This window comes from Carcharodon carcharias, chromosome 8, assembly GCF_017639515.1.
Source record: "Carcharodon carcharias isolate sCarCar2 chromosome 8, sCarCar2.pri, whole genome shotgun sequence".
In the NCBI taxonomy this organism is placed as follows: Eukaryota; Metazoa; Chordata; class Chondrichthyes; order Lamniformes; family Lamnidae; genus Carcharodon; species Carcharodon carcharias.
In genome coordinates this window covers 82,700,710-82,717,195 of record NC_054474.1, presented here as the reverse complement: position 1 = coordinate 82,717,195, position 16,486 = coordinate 82,700,710, and the positions used below count along the sequence as shown (strand labels likewise).

Sequence of the window (16,486 nt, the reverse complement as noted above, 5' to 3'; positions counted from 1 at the left end):
CCATGTTCTAATACTGGGCTCTCTACTACTGTCAGATTTGCTGCATGACCTCCCTTCCCATTCAAAACCTTCTGCCACTACCACATGACCTGTTCTATCCTATTAAGCAAGATCAAACTTTGTCTGGAAAAGAAAAGGTTCAGGGTGAGGTTGGTGGGACTGGGGAATAGATGTGAGATTCATGGGGAAAGCTGGGAAAGAGAGAGATAGCATCAAGTAGACATATGAGGGAAAACGCTGGAGCTGTGAAGCAGGACATACGAAGGCAAAGGAAGAGAGTTGGAAAAATGGGTAACAGGAGACAGGACAAGGGGCAGGTAGGGAACAGCAAGCAAATTAAGGGGGAATCTAGGAGAAGGCGGATGGGAGCTGATAAGGGGAAGGAAAGAAGTAATAGGATAAAGAGACAAAAAGAGAAAGTAGAGAAGAAAGTAGAGATGGGAGAAAAGGAAAACGGAATGTCATTGGGAAGAATGTAATCGGTAAAGGAGCAGCAGAAAGTACAACAGACAGCAGACAGGGTGAGTTGAAGAGAAAAGGTAAATACTATAGGTAGTACACAGAAACAATGAATAAATGGGAAATGAGAACACAAGGGGAGCTGGGCAGTAATTGTGTAGACACAAGAACAGCTGATGGGATGAAAGACAAAGGCATAAAACGAGCTTGGGGAAATTACACATTAGTGAAGGCAGTTAGAAGACCAACACCTTCATGTTGCTTGCTGCTTCCACCATGCTCTGTGATCATATGTCTCCTCTCGACTTTTGAGAACTCAAAGGAGGGAAATGAAAAAGACAACAGAGTCAGAAGAAAAGCTGAGAGACATCCAGAAAACAATATAAAAATGACAGAACCATAAGGAAATATAATGATACCACTAGAAACATAACGACAGAGTCAGGTAAGACACGAACCATTTACAGCAACTACTTAGGAGTTCCATTAGTATTAAAAAAATACATTATACTGCCCAGGGACTCCGGCATCCACTATTTACCAGGAAATAAACTTCCCAGGACTTGCTTTAAATTGTCAGGACCATGTGAAGCCCATTTATCACTGGTACTTTAATGTAATTCTAATACAAAATCATGTTTGAAACATGTTGAATAAATCCACAAGTATCAAACAGACAGTATAAGCCTGCACATTGTGCCATGCCATGGAGATTTCTTTTTGTCATGATTCACAATTGACAGATAATTTTGGTATATTTTAGGGCATTGCAACCCCTAAACGTTCCCCAAATGCTGCAATAGAGATTTCCAAATGGCATCCAGCTTTTGGGGTTCTGGGTAGTAGTTTCAATTCCACAATTACTTATCATATTTTATTTAAAAAAGAAAACCCTATTTGATGTTCCTAATAAGGATATGCTTTACATTTTCTTTTTGAAGAATGTAATTAGAAAATGAATTCCTTAATTCAGCCAATCCTACTATCTTCTATCGTTTCTGGATCAAATGGGCTGAAGTAATTACTCAAGTTCAATGCTTCGCCAGAAATGTGGTTAGTAGAAAGTAGGCAGAAACATGCAGCTCTCACCATATGCAAACTTGATAGCATTAAAAGTACATTAACCCTCCTGTCACAATAGGCTTTCTACAGTTGTGAAAAATCAGAAGGAAACCTTACATTTAAAATGTCTTTACTCACTTATAGAAGGTCATCATACATCCAGTAATTGTCATGTTCATTGGCACCTGAGCTGACATTCGGCCAATAAGAATCATTTTTTCTCCTGTATCTGGGTGAAACGCAGAATCATAGATATACTTTGCCCTCCAAAGTTCATCTTCTGTAAGTTCAGGAGCTATGATACCTTGCCTAAGATATAATACATATAAATATATAATAATCTTGCTGTAGGATAAACATCACCTAAAATCCTCTTATTAAAAAAAGACGAAGGTTAAAAGCATACAACTTAACAAGATACAGATGATAAAATGAATGAGTTTTTTTCTGCATCCAAGTGTCCAAGTATTTTACATAACAACAGTGACCATATTTGGTGAAATTACAATCACTTGGGAAGCAGTACTGAGCAAACTGATGAAGCTGGGGGCTGATAAGTCTTCGAGTTCTGATGGACTTCATCCTAGGGTCTTAAAAGAGGTGGCTAACAAGCTAGTAGATGCATTGGTGTGAATTTTCCAAAATTCACTAGATTCTGGAAAGGTTCCACCAGACTGGAAAGTAGCAAAAAAAAACCCTCTATTCAAGAAGGGAGGGAGGCAGAAAACAGGAAACTATAGCCCAGTTAGCTTGATGTCTGTCATGGGGAAGGTGTTAGAATCGATCATTAAGGAGTTGTCACAAAACTATAATGATTTTCATATTATTGTGGCTTATTGTAAAGTAGGTTTATGGGTGTGAATGTAGATAGTTCTGTGTGATTGAATTAAATTAGAGTCAGATAGGCTGCAAGCTTGAAATTATCAAAAGAAGTGAGGGGTAAGAGGCATTTGAAATGCTAATGAGTAAACATGGATGAGGTCTTAGCATGTAGGGTGTGATGGAAATGTGCATTTTTAGGTCAGTGAAAGAATTGTTTGGGTTTCAAAGGATGTTTACAACTAACAAGATAAATAGGTCCATTATGTTCATTTTTCCCAAAAGGTACTAACCATATTGGCAACATGAAAGATTTTTGTATTATGGGAAAAGTACATTTCCAAAGACATATATAATAATGGAATTTACAGATTAAAGAGAGAGAAACATATATAAAGAAGGAAGGAAGGTGATGTTGCAGGGTCATATAAGAACTAAAAGGAGTGTGTAAAACAGCCTTGCGGAATCCTCTAGCCATGTTTGCAAAAGTCTGCTGTGTCCAGTAACTAAAGTTAGAAAAAATTCTTTGGAATTCCACTGTCGAATGGGTGCTGTGGTAAATCTGCTAGCTTGCTATTTAAATTTAAAATCTATTTTGGACTGTTGCCTTAAAGGGGGTGTGTAGTTGGTAGTTGGGATAATTAGGAATTTTGGAATTTGTAATAGTACTATGTAACTGTAATCTTATTTATGTGCTTGAAATATTTTTTGTTAATAAATGTTTTAATTTAGTTTTTTAAGATATATAAAGGCATTAGGGGACTCTTCACTTCTGTATTCAGTGCACAAATCTCCTGTAATAAATACAAATTGCAAAGCCATTGTGATATTGAGGCCAAGTTTCCATTGTGGATTTGGTCCACCTGGCACAAATTACCTGCAACGTCATAACAGAGGTCATAGCTGGGCATTTAGAGAAACTCAAGGTAATCAAGAAGAGTTAGCATGGATTTGTGAAAGGGAAATCATGTTTAACCAATTTATTGGAGTGCTTTGAAGGAGTAATACGCACTGTGGATAAAGGGGAGCCTGTAGACATGCTGTACTTGGATTTTCAGAAGGCATTTGATAAGGTGCCACATCAAAGGTCATTGCAGAAAATAAAAGCTCATGGTACAGGGGGAAACATATTAAGATGGATAGAAAGTTGGCTGGCTGGCAGAAAACAGAGTATGCATAAATGGGTCTTTTTCTGATTGGCAGGGTGTGACGAGTGGAATCCCACATGAGTCTGTGCTGGGGCCTCAGCTCTTTACAATTTATATCAATAACTTAGATGAGGGGAGTGAAGGCATGGTAGTTAAATTTGCAAAAGACACAAATATAGATAGAGAAGTATATTGTGAAGACAACATAAGGATGTTGCAGATGGATATAGATAGGTTGAGTGAGTGGGCAAAAATATGACAGATGGAGCAAAATGTGAAGTTGTTTACTTTGACAGGGACAATAAAAAGTAGACTATTACTTAAATGGAGAACAGCTGCAGAAATCTGAGGTACAGAGGGATCTAGGTGTTCTAGTGCATGAGTCACAAAAAGTTAGTATGCAGACACAAGTAGTTAAGAAGGGTAATAAAGAATAGTATTCCATTAGGAGAGAAATTGAACATAAAAGCAAGGATGTAATGCTTAAGTTATATAGGGCATTGGTGAGACCACATCTTGAATAGTATGTGTAGTTTTGGTCTCCTTATTTAAGGAAGGATGTAAATGCATCGGAGGTGGTTCAGAGGAGGTTCACGAGATTGATACCTGGAATGAGCAGGTTGTCTTATGAGACAAGGTTAGACAAACTGGGCTTGTTTTTACAGGAGTTTAGAAGAGCGAGGGATGACTTGATTGAAGTATATAAGTTGCTGAACGGTCTTGATAAGGTGGACGTGGAAAGGATATTTCCTCTGGTGGGTGAGTCCAGAACTAGGGGGCACTGTTTTAACACTAGGGGGTCACCCTTTTAGGACAGAGATGAGAAGAAATTTTTCTCTGAGGGTTGTGAGACTTTGGAACTCTCTGCCTCAGGAGGTAAGGTCATTGAATATTTTTAAGGCAGAGGTAGATAGATTCTTGTTAGGCAAGGGAATCAAAGGTTATCAGAGGTGGATGGGAATGTACAATTTGACACACAAACAGATCAGCCATGATCATATTGAATGGCAGAACAGGTTTGAGGGGCTGAATGGCCTACTTCTGCTCCTATTTCGTATGTTCGTATTTTAAAAGTTATTCATTACTTGTGAGGCACTTTGGGACATCCTAAGGGTGGTCCATAAATCCAAGTTTTCTTTTCTTTATGTGAAGTTATTTTTGACAAATTTAGGATCTTACTGACTTAATGGCTCAGAATATGCTGTCAAAATAAGTGAGGCTAAAGGTGTTCACCGTTATTTGTGTGTAAATTATACAGCAAATGCAGGTGAGGGGCAGATGTGCAGTTAAATGGGGATATCTAAGTTACATTGCTCTACTGTAAGCCTCATAGAAATGTCACCTCGTTGCTGTCTCACCATTGAATGCCACAAAATTGGTGTACTTGTCCAACAGATATGACCCAAACTTGTCCCAGAAAGTTATTCTTGTCAATACAAACACAATGTAATCTTTTAACAATGCACCACTTGTTAATTACTGCCAATCAATCTCCCAAGCATTGAAAATTAATTATTACTAGTGTGGAATCTCATTCCTTTAGATAGTAATTTATGCTGGGGATTTGAAATGTCAAATTTAAAAATAAAACTGCCTTCCTCTTTTTCTCTCTTTCAATCCAACCTTTCGCTATTTCTCTTTTTGTACTGTATCTGATTTGGCATTGGATTCATCTACTCTAATTTACACTTCCTTTTCAGCCCTGAAGCTGTTTATTTCAGTCTCATTAGTTAAGGGGAGACATAGTTGCTTGCCCTGTCCATTTGGGTCCCATTTGTCCTGTTTCCCTCCTGCACGATCAGCCCACACTTCCAGCAACTAGCCATATAAATCTTGAAACCCTTACTTTGCAAGGGGAAGTCTAACGAATGGCAGATAGCATTAGGTCTCTGCTCCAGCAAATTATGGTCCATTCTCATTGATAAGTTTGGAAAAGGACTCTTGCATATTCTAATATAATCAATTTGTTAAATCTTAAAACACCCATTCAGAACTGAGGCACATTCAAATTCTTCCAAATAAATAGCGAAAAAAACAAGCAAATGGATTATACTTTTCTCAAGACTTCAGATGCTTTTTTTGTTCAAGTCAAACATACCAATTTCAAGGAAATACTTCAACAATTTATGATGGTTTCAAATTAACACGGGTTTGTGGGAATGATAATAATGCTAAATAATACTGGAGGAGAGAACATTCCGAAGCTAACACATGCAGATTGAATTTTGTGCTCACAAATTCATTAGCTTTATGTTTATTTATTTATTTACTTACAAATTACCTGTGGTGTAAGTTTAAATGCAGCTTTCTCATTTCTATAATGTGCCATGACAGAGTGCAAAGTGGACTTACTACAATCATACTAGCGATGAGAGACTTTAGTCACGTGGAGAGAACATAAGAAATAGGAACAGTGGACCATACTCCCGCTCGGGCCTGTTCTGCCATTTAGCATGGTCATGACGGATCTTTGGTCTCAACTCCCCAGTCCTGCCTCGATTCCCTGAGACACCAAAAATCTGTCCATCTCAGCCTTAAGTATTTTCAACTATGGAGCAAAGATTTAAGAGGGCAAAGATTTAAGAACTGACAAAAGAACTAGAGGGAAGGTTAGGAAGTTTTGTTTTTATGCAGCAAGTCATGATGACCTGGAATGTACTGTCTGAAAGAGTGGTTGAAGCAAATTCAATCGTAACTTTCAAAAGAAAATTGGATAGATGCTCAAAGACGAAAATAAATGGAGGGGGAAAGAATAGGTGAGTGGGACCAACCGGATATCCCTTTCAAAGAGCTAACACAGGCACAAGAACTGAATGACCTCCTTTTGAGCTATTTTTTTTTGCCTCCATGTAACAAATCTATATTCCCATAAATTTCAGGGGCTTTGATCGAATTGTTCAATTTTTTTGTACCTTTCAAACTCAACTATAACATTCAGAAACAGGTATTGTGATTAGGTAACCGCCTTCAATTTAATACAGACAAAACAGTTTGCTCACTGTCAACTGGAAATATTTTCCAACCTAGATTTGTTGCTATACAGTTACTACAAAAATATTCCACCTTTGATTCGTATTCCAATTTCATACTTTGCACATTAGTTTTCCTTGTGAAAAAATAATTTTTCCAGTTACTATTATGAAACAATTAATTAATCTGCTGGTGACATATACTCTGTCCACTGTTAAATAATAATACATTTATTTATGCTTGTGTTTATTTCTCATATGAATCCACAAGTAATTTCTTCCCTACTCTAGAAATTAGGGTTTCAGAATCTCAAATTAAATGTTGTTGTTTTTACCTTAAGCAAATAGAATTAATTTCATTTTAAATTCTTGGACCATTTCAATGTGTATATTGTACCCCTAAATCAGGCAGTTATTTTTTTCCCCATGGTGCAACATTGCAAGTAATATTTGTCAAAGACAAACTGTCCAGCATTAATGCTAAAGATATATGAATCAGTCAATATTGGGAAGGTCAGCATTTCAAGTGCACATTTTTTGCATTAGGACATTAAGGACAAAAATCAATGCCTAGCACAGTAAAATTAAATTCACACTTCCACTGTATACCTATATAGGAAAAATAATTGAATGTGGTATATAAAACTATGCTGTCTTTGTGAGTTTGAGCCAGAAATGGGTGAACGCTTCAAAGAAATAGCATAGGATGAAGTAAGTTTAGGTTAGAAAGAAGCTAATGTTTGGAAATACCAGATGTTTTATAGTGCTACCTTATGACTGACCTGTAGTTAACTCACCTGTTATGGATTGTACCCAAGCTATATTTTATATCGAAACGATTGGTCTGAGGCTATGCTGCATTGCCCAGCTTTGAAGCGAACATGCAACATCAGGAAAGAACTCAGCATGTGTAATTACTTGTACACATTTGGAGACCTCTGATATCAGATGGCAAATTTTACATTTATACTAAGATAAGGGGTGGGGCACAACATTTACAAACTTACAGCTGTCCAGAAGGATTAAGGATGGTTCCGGCATTTCTTTAAACCAAATTTGATAAATAAATGACCTTATACTCCATGATTTATCCAGCCCCAGGAATTGTAGATAGTTTTTCCAAAGGTACCCATATTTTTCTGTTCTAAAAATCAGATCTTAAGTACAACTCCAAAGTCAAGTTATCAATCATGTTTGCTTTTGCTGGTATGACGATTCTTATAGTTAAGAAACCAACATTCAAACATCTCTAACTGAGTTATCCTTATCCTCAATCTTCTTTCTAACTTGATATTCACCCACTGGGTTCTGTCTAGTGTAGGGTTGGGGTAATCCTTCCAGTCTCAAATCTTATTTGAGGCTTTTACCTTAACTTATTTAACTATGAACAGAACTAGCTTCTGAAGGTATTTTGTTGCTATCCTATTAAGTCACAATACCATTCACTTTTATCTCCCAAAGGGTTTCTTCCTTGTAAAGATATGAGTTCAGCTTACAAATGTGTGCATCCTTTTTCTCCCGTTGTTGAACTTAAAAAAGTTAAAATCAAATTGGTGATAAAATTGCAGGACATCAGAAATATATCAACAAATAAAAATAAAAGACAGGCTACAATGTCATATAAAAGCTTTGCTATACTATACCTATAATCATGTATTATCTTTCTAGCATTCTCCAATTGAGCATTTGATAGAAGAATGTTCCTGGGGTCAGTAACTGTGAAGAAGTGTTTTGCTCTCCCAATAAAAGTACCCTGGTCCCATCGAGGCTCTTTGGTATTGATGTTCAACGATACTTCTCCAGTCATTTTATACTCTCTAGAAGGCAAAGAAACATAAAACATGGATAAGAACATAATAAGAAATAGGAGAAAGTCATACAGCTTGTTGAGTCAGCTCCGCTGTTCACTGCTGATCTTTGGCTTCAATTCCACATTTATGCCTGCTCCCCAAACCCCTCGATTCCCTGAGGGACCAAAAATCTGTCCATTTCCTCCTTAAATACATTCAATGACGACAGATCCACAACCGTTTGGGGTAGAGAATTCCAAAGATTCACAACCCGTTGAGTGAAGAAATTTCTCATAACAGTCCTAAATGATTGGTCCCTTACCCTGAAACTGCCTCCTTGTTCTAGATTCCCAAGCCAGGGGAGACAACCTCTCAGTAGCCTATCAAGCCTTTTCACAATCTTGAATGTTGCTGACTCACCTAACCTGTCTATATCTCTTTGCAGCCTCTGTGTCCTCCTCACAGATTGCATTCCCACCCAGCTTTGTACCACCAGCAAACTTAGATATGCTTCTCTCTTTTTTGTCTACATCATTAACATAGATTGTAAATAGCTGAGGCCTCAGCACAGATCCTTGCAGTACTCTAATCATAGCATGCCAACTTGAAAATGCTAAATTTATCCCTACCCTCTGCTGCCTGTCCATTAACCAATCCTCTATCTATGCTAATATATCACCCCCAACTCCATTAGCCCTTATCTTGCGTATTAACCTTTTGTGTAGCACCTTGACCAAAATTAGGAGAGCTGTCCCACAGATGGGTCAAGCAACAGCCTGGCAGAGTCATACTCACAGAATCATACTTTCTAGTCAACATTCCAGACTCCTCTGTCACCGGCAGGATAGACCCACCAGAGGTAGTGCCACAGAGGTACACAGTACAGAGGGAGTGGCCCTGAAGTTCTCAACATTGACACCAGACCCCATGACGTCTCATAACATAACATGTAAAGAAATATCCTGCTGATTGCCACTTACTGCCCTCCCTCGGCTGAGTCACTACTACTCCTCCATGTTGAACAGCACTTGGAAAGAAGCACCAAAGGTAGCACAGGCACAGGACGTATTCTGGGTTGGGAACTTCAATGCCCATCAACAATAGTGGTTCAATAGTAGCACTACTGACCAAGTTAGTCGAGTCCTGAAGGGCATAGCTTTCCAACCGGGCTTGCAGCATGTGATGACAGAACTAGCATGAGGGATAAAACTACTTGAGCACATCCTACAAATCTACCTGTTGCAGATACATCTGTCTTCAACAATATTGGTAGGTGTGTACATATCTTGTCGTCCCAGCTGCATACTGAGGACACCCTCCATCATGCTGTATGGCACTACCACTGTAGTAAATGGAATAGATTTAGAAAAGATTTGGCAGCTCAAAACTAGGCATCCTTGAGTGCAATAGGCTAACAGCAGCAGAAAAATTAAATTTCGCCTCACCCAATCTGCATCTTCATGAAGGGGTATAGAAGAGCATGCCAGAAGCAGCACTCGATGTATCATTAATCTACTCTCAATCAGAGATGTTGTTGATGGGGGGTACTTTACTCTCACTAATCTACTCACCGATGCTTGTGTTCTGCCAGGACTATTCAACTAGAGGCCTTATTACATGGGCAAAGGAGCTGAATTCCAGAGGTGAGGTGAAAGTGACTGGCCTGGACATTAAGGCAGCATTTCACCAAAGTGTGGCACCAAGGAGTCCCTGTAAAATTGAAGCCAATGGAAATCAGGGGATAACAATCCACAAACTGGAGTCTTTGCTAGCAAAGTTTGCTGGGGACAAATTATCTCAGTCCCAGGACAGCATTTCATTTCAGAAGTTCTAAGGTAGTGTCCTAGGTCTAACCATCTTCAACTGCTTCAATGACCTTCCCTCCATTAGAAGGTCAGAAATGGGGATATTTGCTGAATGTTCAGTTCCATTTTTAGTTTGAGATAACTAAGCAGTCCTTCTTGCATGCAGCAAGACCTGGGCAACATTCAGGCTTAGGCTGATAAGTGGCAATTGTGTATATGATACATATTTCCCCTTTAAGAGGCTGTTAATTAGATAATTAGATTACTAGTTCATTTGGTAAACTCAAAAGAATATAATATACAAATTACACATTATATATGACAATTTCACGATAATTATTGTCACTTGTGTTAAATATTGTATTTATATGGCTTTAAGTTTGAACTACATTAATCCACTAGTGAGGCCATAAAGGTAACTAGATAAATATTTTTATTAAGCCACAATGATGCCTTCATGACACCAAGATTTTCCTATAATAACCTTTTGTGGTGTAAATGTTCTAAAAAAACCATTAGTACACAGAATCAAACCATGATTTGGTAGCTCTAGCTTCATCAGAATCTGCAAACAGATAGCTTGGCACAGATGTGGGAGTGAATCTCCTCTCTCCTCAATGACAAACTGCAAGGCTCTGCAGCTAGGAGAAATATCCTACCTGCACCTATCCTATCAGGCCCCTTAACAATTTCATGTTTCAATGAGATCAGCTCTCATTTTTCTACATTCTAGGGAACATAGGTCCTGTTTATTAAATCTCCCTGCATTGGACAATCCCTTCATCCCAGAAATCAGTTTTCATGTGTCAGTCATAGACCGGTGGTAGCACTATCACCTTTGAGTCTCAAGCTTGTGGACTCATGTCCCATTCCAGGACTTGGAACACAAAAATCAAAGCTGGCATTTCAATGCAGTTCTGAGGGATTGCTGTGCAGTCAGAGGTGCCCTCTTTCAAATGAAACATTAAATTGAGGCTCAATCTTCCCTCTCAGGGAATTTAAAGGATCACACAGCACTATTTCGACAAATAGGTGAGTCATCCCTGTTGTCTTGACCAATATCTCAATCACCATCATAAAAAAGAGGGGTTATCTGGTCATTGTCAGGTCAATATCACATTTTTAGTTTGTGGAAGTGGCTTTGTGCAAATTGGCTGCTGCAATTCCTATCAACAACTTCAAAAGTACTTCATTAGCTGTAAAGCACTTTGAGACATCCTGCAGTCATGAAAGGCAATATATAAATGCACGTCTTTCTTTTACTACACTTGTTCCAAGGTTAATACCCTATATAAAATTTCTTAGGTAAGGAGACCAAAACATACAAAAAAATCTATTCACAATCTATGTTATTGATTTATAGTCATTTGGTAGTACAGAAGAGTATTGGTGAAAAAAGACACCTTGTCGAAAATTTTCGTCTTGCACACATCAGGACAACTTGCTTGAGTTCTGGGTTTCGGAACTTGAGTGGCAGCTGCAGTCACCATTGTGCATCCACAAGGCAGAGGACTACGTGGATAGCACATTTAGGGAGGTGGTCACACCGCAGGTCAGAAGCATACAGTCAGAGAGGGAATGGGTGACCGCCAGGCAGTCTAAACGAACCAGGCAGGTAGTGCAGGAGTCCCGAGTCTGGTTTTCCATTTTGGATGCTGATGAGGACAATAGTTCCTCAAGGGTGTGCAACCAGAGCCAAGCCTGTGGCATCAAGACCGGGTCAGTTGTGCGGGGCAGGGGAGGAAGGAGAATGGAAAGGCAATAGTGATAGATGATTCCACAGTCAGGGGATTGGACAGACGTTTCTGTAGCAGTAAACGTGACTCCAGGATGGTGTGTTGCCTCCCTGGTGCCAGGGGCAAGGATATCACAGAGCAGCTGCAGGACATCCTTCAGTGGGAGGGAATCAGCCAAAAGTCATGGTCCACATTGGTACCAAGGTCATAGGTAGGAAGAGGGATAAGGTCCTGAAAACCGATTTCAGGGAGTTAGGAAGGAAATTAAAAAGTAGGACCTCAAGAGCAGTTACTCCCAGTACCACGTGCATAGGAATAGGAGGATAAATTAATTAAATACGTGGCTGGAGAACTGGCGTTAAGAGGGAGGGCATCAGATTTCTGAGGCATTGGGACTGTTTCTGGGGCAGGTGGAGCCTGTACAAGTTGGATGGGTTGCAACTTGACAGGACTGGGACTGATATACTCGCAGGGGTATTTGCCAGTGCTGTTGAGGTGGGTTTAAACTAGCTTGTCGGGGGGGGATCCTGAGGGGTAGCCCAAATTGGAAGAAAGTAAAGCTGGTAACAGGAAGTAGTAATGAGACCAGGAGGCAGGAAAAACAAAGCAGAGCATTGAGTAAGCTTTGAATGCGGAATGATGTCAAAAAGACAAAGTTATGGGTACTCTACCTGAATAGTTACTCAGAAGCAGCATTTGCAATAAGCTAGATGATCTAAAGGCAAAAATACAGGTAAATGAGTATGATATAATTGCCCTTACAGAAACATGGCTGCATGGTGACCAGGGCTGGGAACTGAACATTTAAGGATATTTGACTTTTAGGAAGGACAGGCAAGAAGGAAAAGGAAGCGGAGATGCATTGACAACAAGGGATTGAATCTGTGCATTAGTAAGGGAAGATCTCAGATCAGAAGAATAATGTTTGGGCAGAGCTAAGAAACAAAGAGCAGCAGACATTGGTTGGAGTTGTTTATCGGCCACCAAGCCGTTGTGATAATGTGGGGCATGGTATTAATCAGGAGATGAGAGAAGCTTGTAGCGTGGACAATACAGTAATCACGGTGACTTCAATCTGCATATAGACTGGGTAAACCAAATGAGCACTAATGCTGTGGAAGACGAGTTTCTGGGGTGTGTTAGGGATGGTTTTCTAGAGCAGTATGTTGAGGAGCCGAATAGAGGACAGGCTCTCTTAGATCTAGTATTATGTAATGGAAAAGGGCTGATTAATAATCCCAGTGTAAAAGAACCTTTAGGGATGAATGACCACAATATGATAGAATTTTACATTGGCCCGTAACTTCAATGCTTCCAAGTGTCGGATTTGGGGGGTACCACAAAGATGCACTGGGGAATCCCTCTGGCAAATTCCCAGTTAAGGGTTTGCACGGCAATTGCCCAGGAGTGCACACTTCCTTTAGACAATTGCACTGTGTTGGGAACCATCCGAAAACGTGATTTAAATCGCAAACTTAGGATGGTATTGCCACGCTTACACAGTATTTACCCAGAAAAACTTAGGAGAATTAAAAAATCTTCTAACTTCTGAGTACTTATTCCAAAGGGATAGGCCGACCCAACAGGATGCCACCCCCACCGCACCCCTCCAACCAACCCCTGGACCCCCGACAGCTACCACCCCTGACCTCCAACAGAACTGCCCGCCCCTCCCCCAACAACCTCCAAAAGCCCCATGCCACTGGACCACACCAGGCTGTCCCCCCTACATTGGCCCGACCTTGGACTGGACTGCCCCCCAGACCTCGGACCAACCCACCACCCCCCCTACCCACCAGACCAGCCCCCTGACCTCCAACAGCCACCCCTCCCCTGACCTCTGACATACCCCGACCTTGGACCACCCCACCCCTCCCCGCCTACCCCACCCCCGACCTCGGACCCCATCCCACCTCTCCTGATCTGTATCTAGACTTCACTGGGGCCTGCAAGGAGTCTTTCGCTGCAGGCCCCAAACAGCTCCATCGAACGGAAGTGTCAACATTATTTTCAAGGCCAGATAAGTAGGTATTTATTTCTTCTAATTTCTGTGGGCCAGCACTTTCTGAACTAGTCAGAGGTTATGGCCTATTATTTTTGAAAGTGAGGTAGTTCACTTTGAAGCAAGGGTATCAAAGTTGAATAAAGGGAATTATGAAGGCAAGAGGGACAAATTGGCTGAGGTGGATTGGGAAAATACATTAAAAGGTTTGACTGTATATAGGCAATGGATGGTCTTACACAGCTTATAGCACCTATACAATCCTTCAAGGTGTAAAATCCCAAAAAAAGTCAGTCAACCGTGTCTGATAAAGGAAGTTAAAGATTGTTTAAGATTTTTTAAAAAGGTTTATAAAGTTCACAGGAGTAGTAGTAGATTGGGAGTTTTTTAGAATACAGCAAAGGAAGACCAAGAAACTGGTAAAGAAAGGGGGAATAGAATACGAATGCAATCTAGCAAAAAACATAAAAACGGACTGTAAGAGCTTCTATAGATACTTGAAAAGGAAGTGTGTGGCTAAGAAAAATGTGTACCCATTGCAGGCAGAGTCAGGAGAATTCATAATGGGGAATAGAGAAATAGCAGAAAAGCTAAATGATTACTGTGTGTCTGTTTTCACTGAGGAAGATACAGGAAGTCTCCCAGATTTAGAGATCCAAGGGGCTAGGGAGAATGAGGAGTTGAAGGAACTTAGTATAAGTAAGAAGGTAGTATTGGAGAAATTAATGGGACTGAAAGTTGATAAGTCCCTGGGGCCTGATATTCTGCATCCCAGGGTTTTGAAAGAGGTTGCTATGGAGATGGCATACTGATGATCATTTTCCAAAATTCTATAGATTCTGGAATGGTTCCTGAAGATTGGAAGAAAGCAAATGTCACTCAACTATTCACAAAGTGGAGAGAGAAAATAGGGAACTACAGACCTGTTGGCCTTGCATCAGTAGTAAGGAAAATGCTAGAATCTATTATAAAGGATATGATAAGTGGATACTTAGATAATCATGATCTGATTGGACACAGTCAGCATGGATGTGCAAATGGGAAATAATGTTTGACGAACTTGGAGTTTTTTGATGTTACGAACAAAATTGATAAAGGAGAGTTGATGGACGTAGCATCCTTGGATTTTCAGAAGGCTTCTGATACAGGAGGTTGATTAGCAAAATAAAAGCACATGGGATAGGAGGCAATATACTGGCATGGATTAAGGATTGGCTAACAGGCAGAAAACAGAGTAGGAATAAATGGGTCATTCTCACATTGGCAGGCTGTGACTAGTGGGGTAGCGCAAAGATCAGTACTTGGGCCCCAGCTGTTTCCAATATATATCAATGATTTGGATGTGGGGACCAAATATAATATTTCCAAGTTCACGGATGATACAAAGCTAGGTGGGAATGTGTGTTGTGAGGAAGGTGTGAAGCCTAGTGTTTACCAGATTGATTCCAGAGATGCAGGGCTTGTCTTATGAGGAGAGATTGAGAAGTTTAGGCCTATACGCGCTAGAATTTAGAAGGATGAGAGGAGATCTAATTAGAGGTATATGAGACGCTAAAGGGGATAAACAAAAGTAGACGTGAAGCGGATGTTTCCCCTTGTGGGGCATTCTAGAACGAGAGGCCATAGTTTTAGGCTAAGGGCTGGCAGATTTAAATCAGAGATGAGGAGGAATTACTTTTCTCAAAGGGTCGTGAACCTGTGGAATTCACTACCTCAGAGTGCAGTGGATGCCGGGATGCTGAATAAATTTAAGGAGATAGACAGATTTTTAATTAGTAATGGGTTGAAATGTTATGGGGAGAGGGCGGGAGTTGAGACCGAAATTAGATCAGCCATGATCATATTGAATGGCGGGGCAGGCTCGAGGGGCTGAATTGCCTACTCCTGCTCCAAGTTTTTACAAAGCGGCTACAAGAGGATTTGGACAGACTTAGTGAGTGGGCAAGGACATAGCAGAAGGAATATAATGTGGAAAAATGTGAGCTTATCCACTTTGGTAGAAGGGTCACATGTGCAGAGTATTGCCTTAATGGTAAGAGATTAGAAAGTGTAGATGTACAAAGGGACCTGGGTGTCCTTGTCCATAAGCCACTGAAAGCTAACATGTAGGTGCAGCAGGCAATTAGGAAGACTAATGGAACGTTAGCAAGAGGATTTGAGTACAGGAGTAGTGATGTCTTGCTTCAATTGTATAGAAGCTTGGTTAGACTGCACCTGGAGTAGCATGTGCAATTTTGGTCCCCTTACCTTAGAAAGGATATTATTGCCATAGAGGGAGTGCAACAAAGATTCACCAGACTTGTTCCGGGCTGGCAGGATTGTCTTACGAAGAGAGGTTGGGGAAACTAGGCCTGTATTCTCCAGAGTTTCGAAGAATGAGAGGTGTTTCATTGAAACCTCCAAAATACTCAAAGGAATAGACAGGGTAGATGCAGGTAAGGTGATTCAAGAACCAGGGGACACAATTTCAAAATAAGGGGGAAGCCACTTAGGACTGAGATCAGCAGACATTTCTTTACAGAGGGTTGCGAATCTTTAGAATTCTCTACACCAGAGGGCCTTGGAAGCTCAGTCATTGAGTATGTTTAAGGTAGAGATTGATAAATTTCTGAGTAACAATAACATCAAGAGGTATGGGGATAGTGTGGGTAAAAGGCACTGAAGTGTTCAATTAGCCATGGTTGTATTGAATGGCG

General features: G+C 40.2%; 1 protein-coding gene across 4 annotated transcripts in view; it reads right to left on the bottom strand.

Moving 5' to 3' along the window:
- The window catches only part of LOC121281560 (sideroflexin-1), a 75,454-nt gene that overhangs the window by 22,990 nt on the left and 35,978 nt on the right, over positions 1–16,486 (bottom strand). For all 4 annotated transcript variants that reach the window (XM_041194526.1, XM_041194528.1, XM_041194530.1 and 1 more), the window contains exons 2-3: positions 8,101–8,274; positions 1,660–1,830 (exon numbers count right to left, since the gene is read on the bottom strand). In XM_041194526.1, the coding sequence (XP_041050460.1) occupies positions 1,660–1,830; positions 8,101–8,264 (335 nt within the window). In that variant the 5' untranslated portion in view covers positions 8,265–8,274. The remainder of the gene's footprint in view (positions 1–1,659; positions 1,831–8,100; positions 8,275–16,486) is intronic.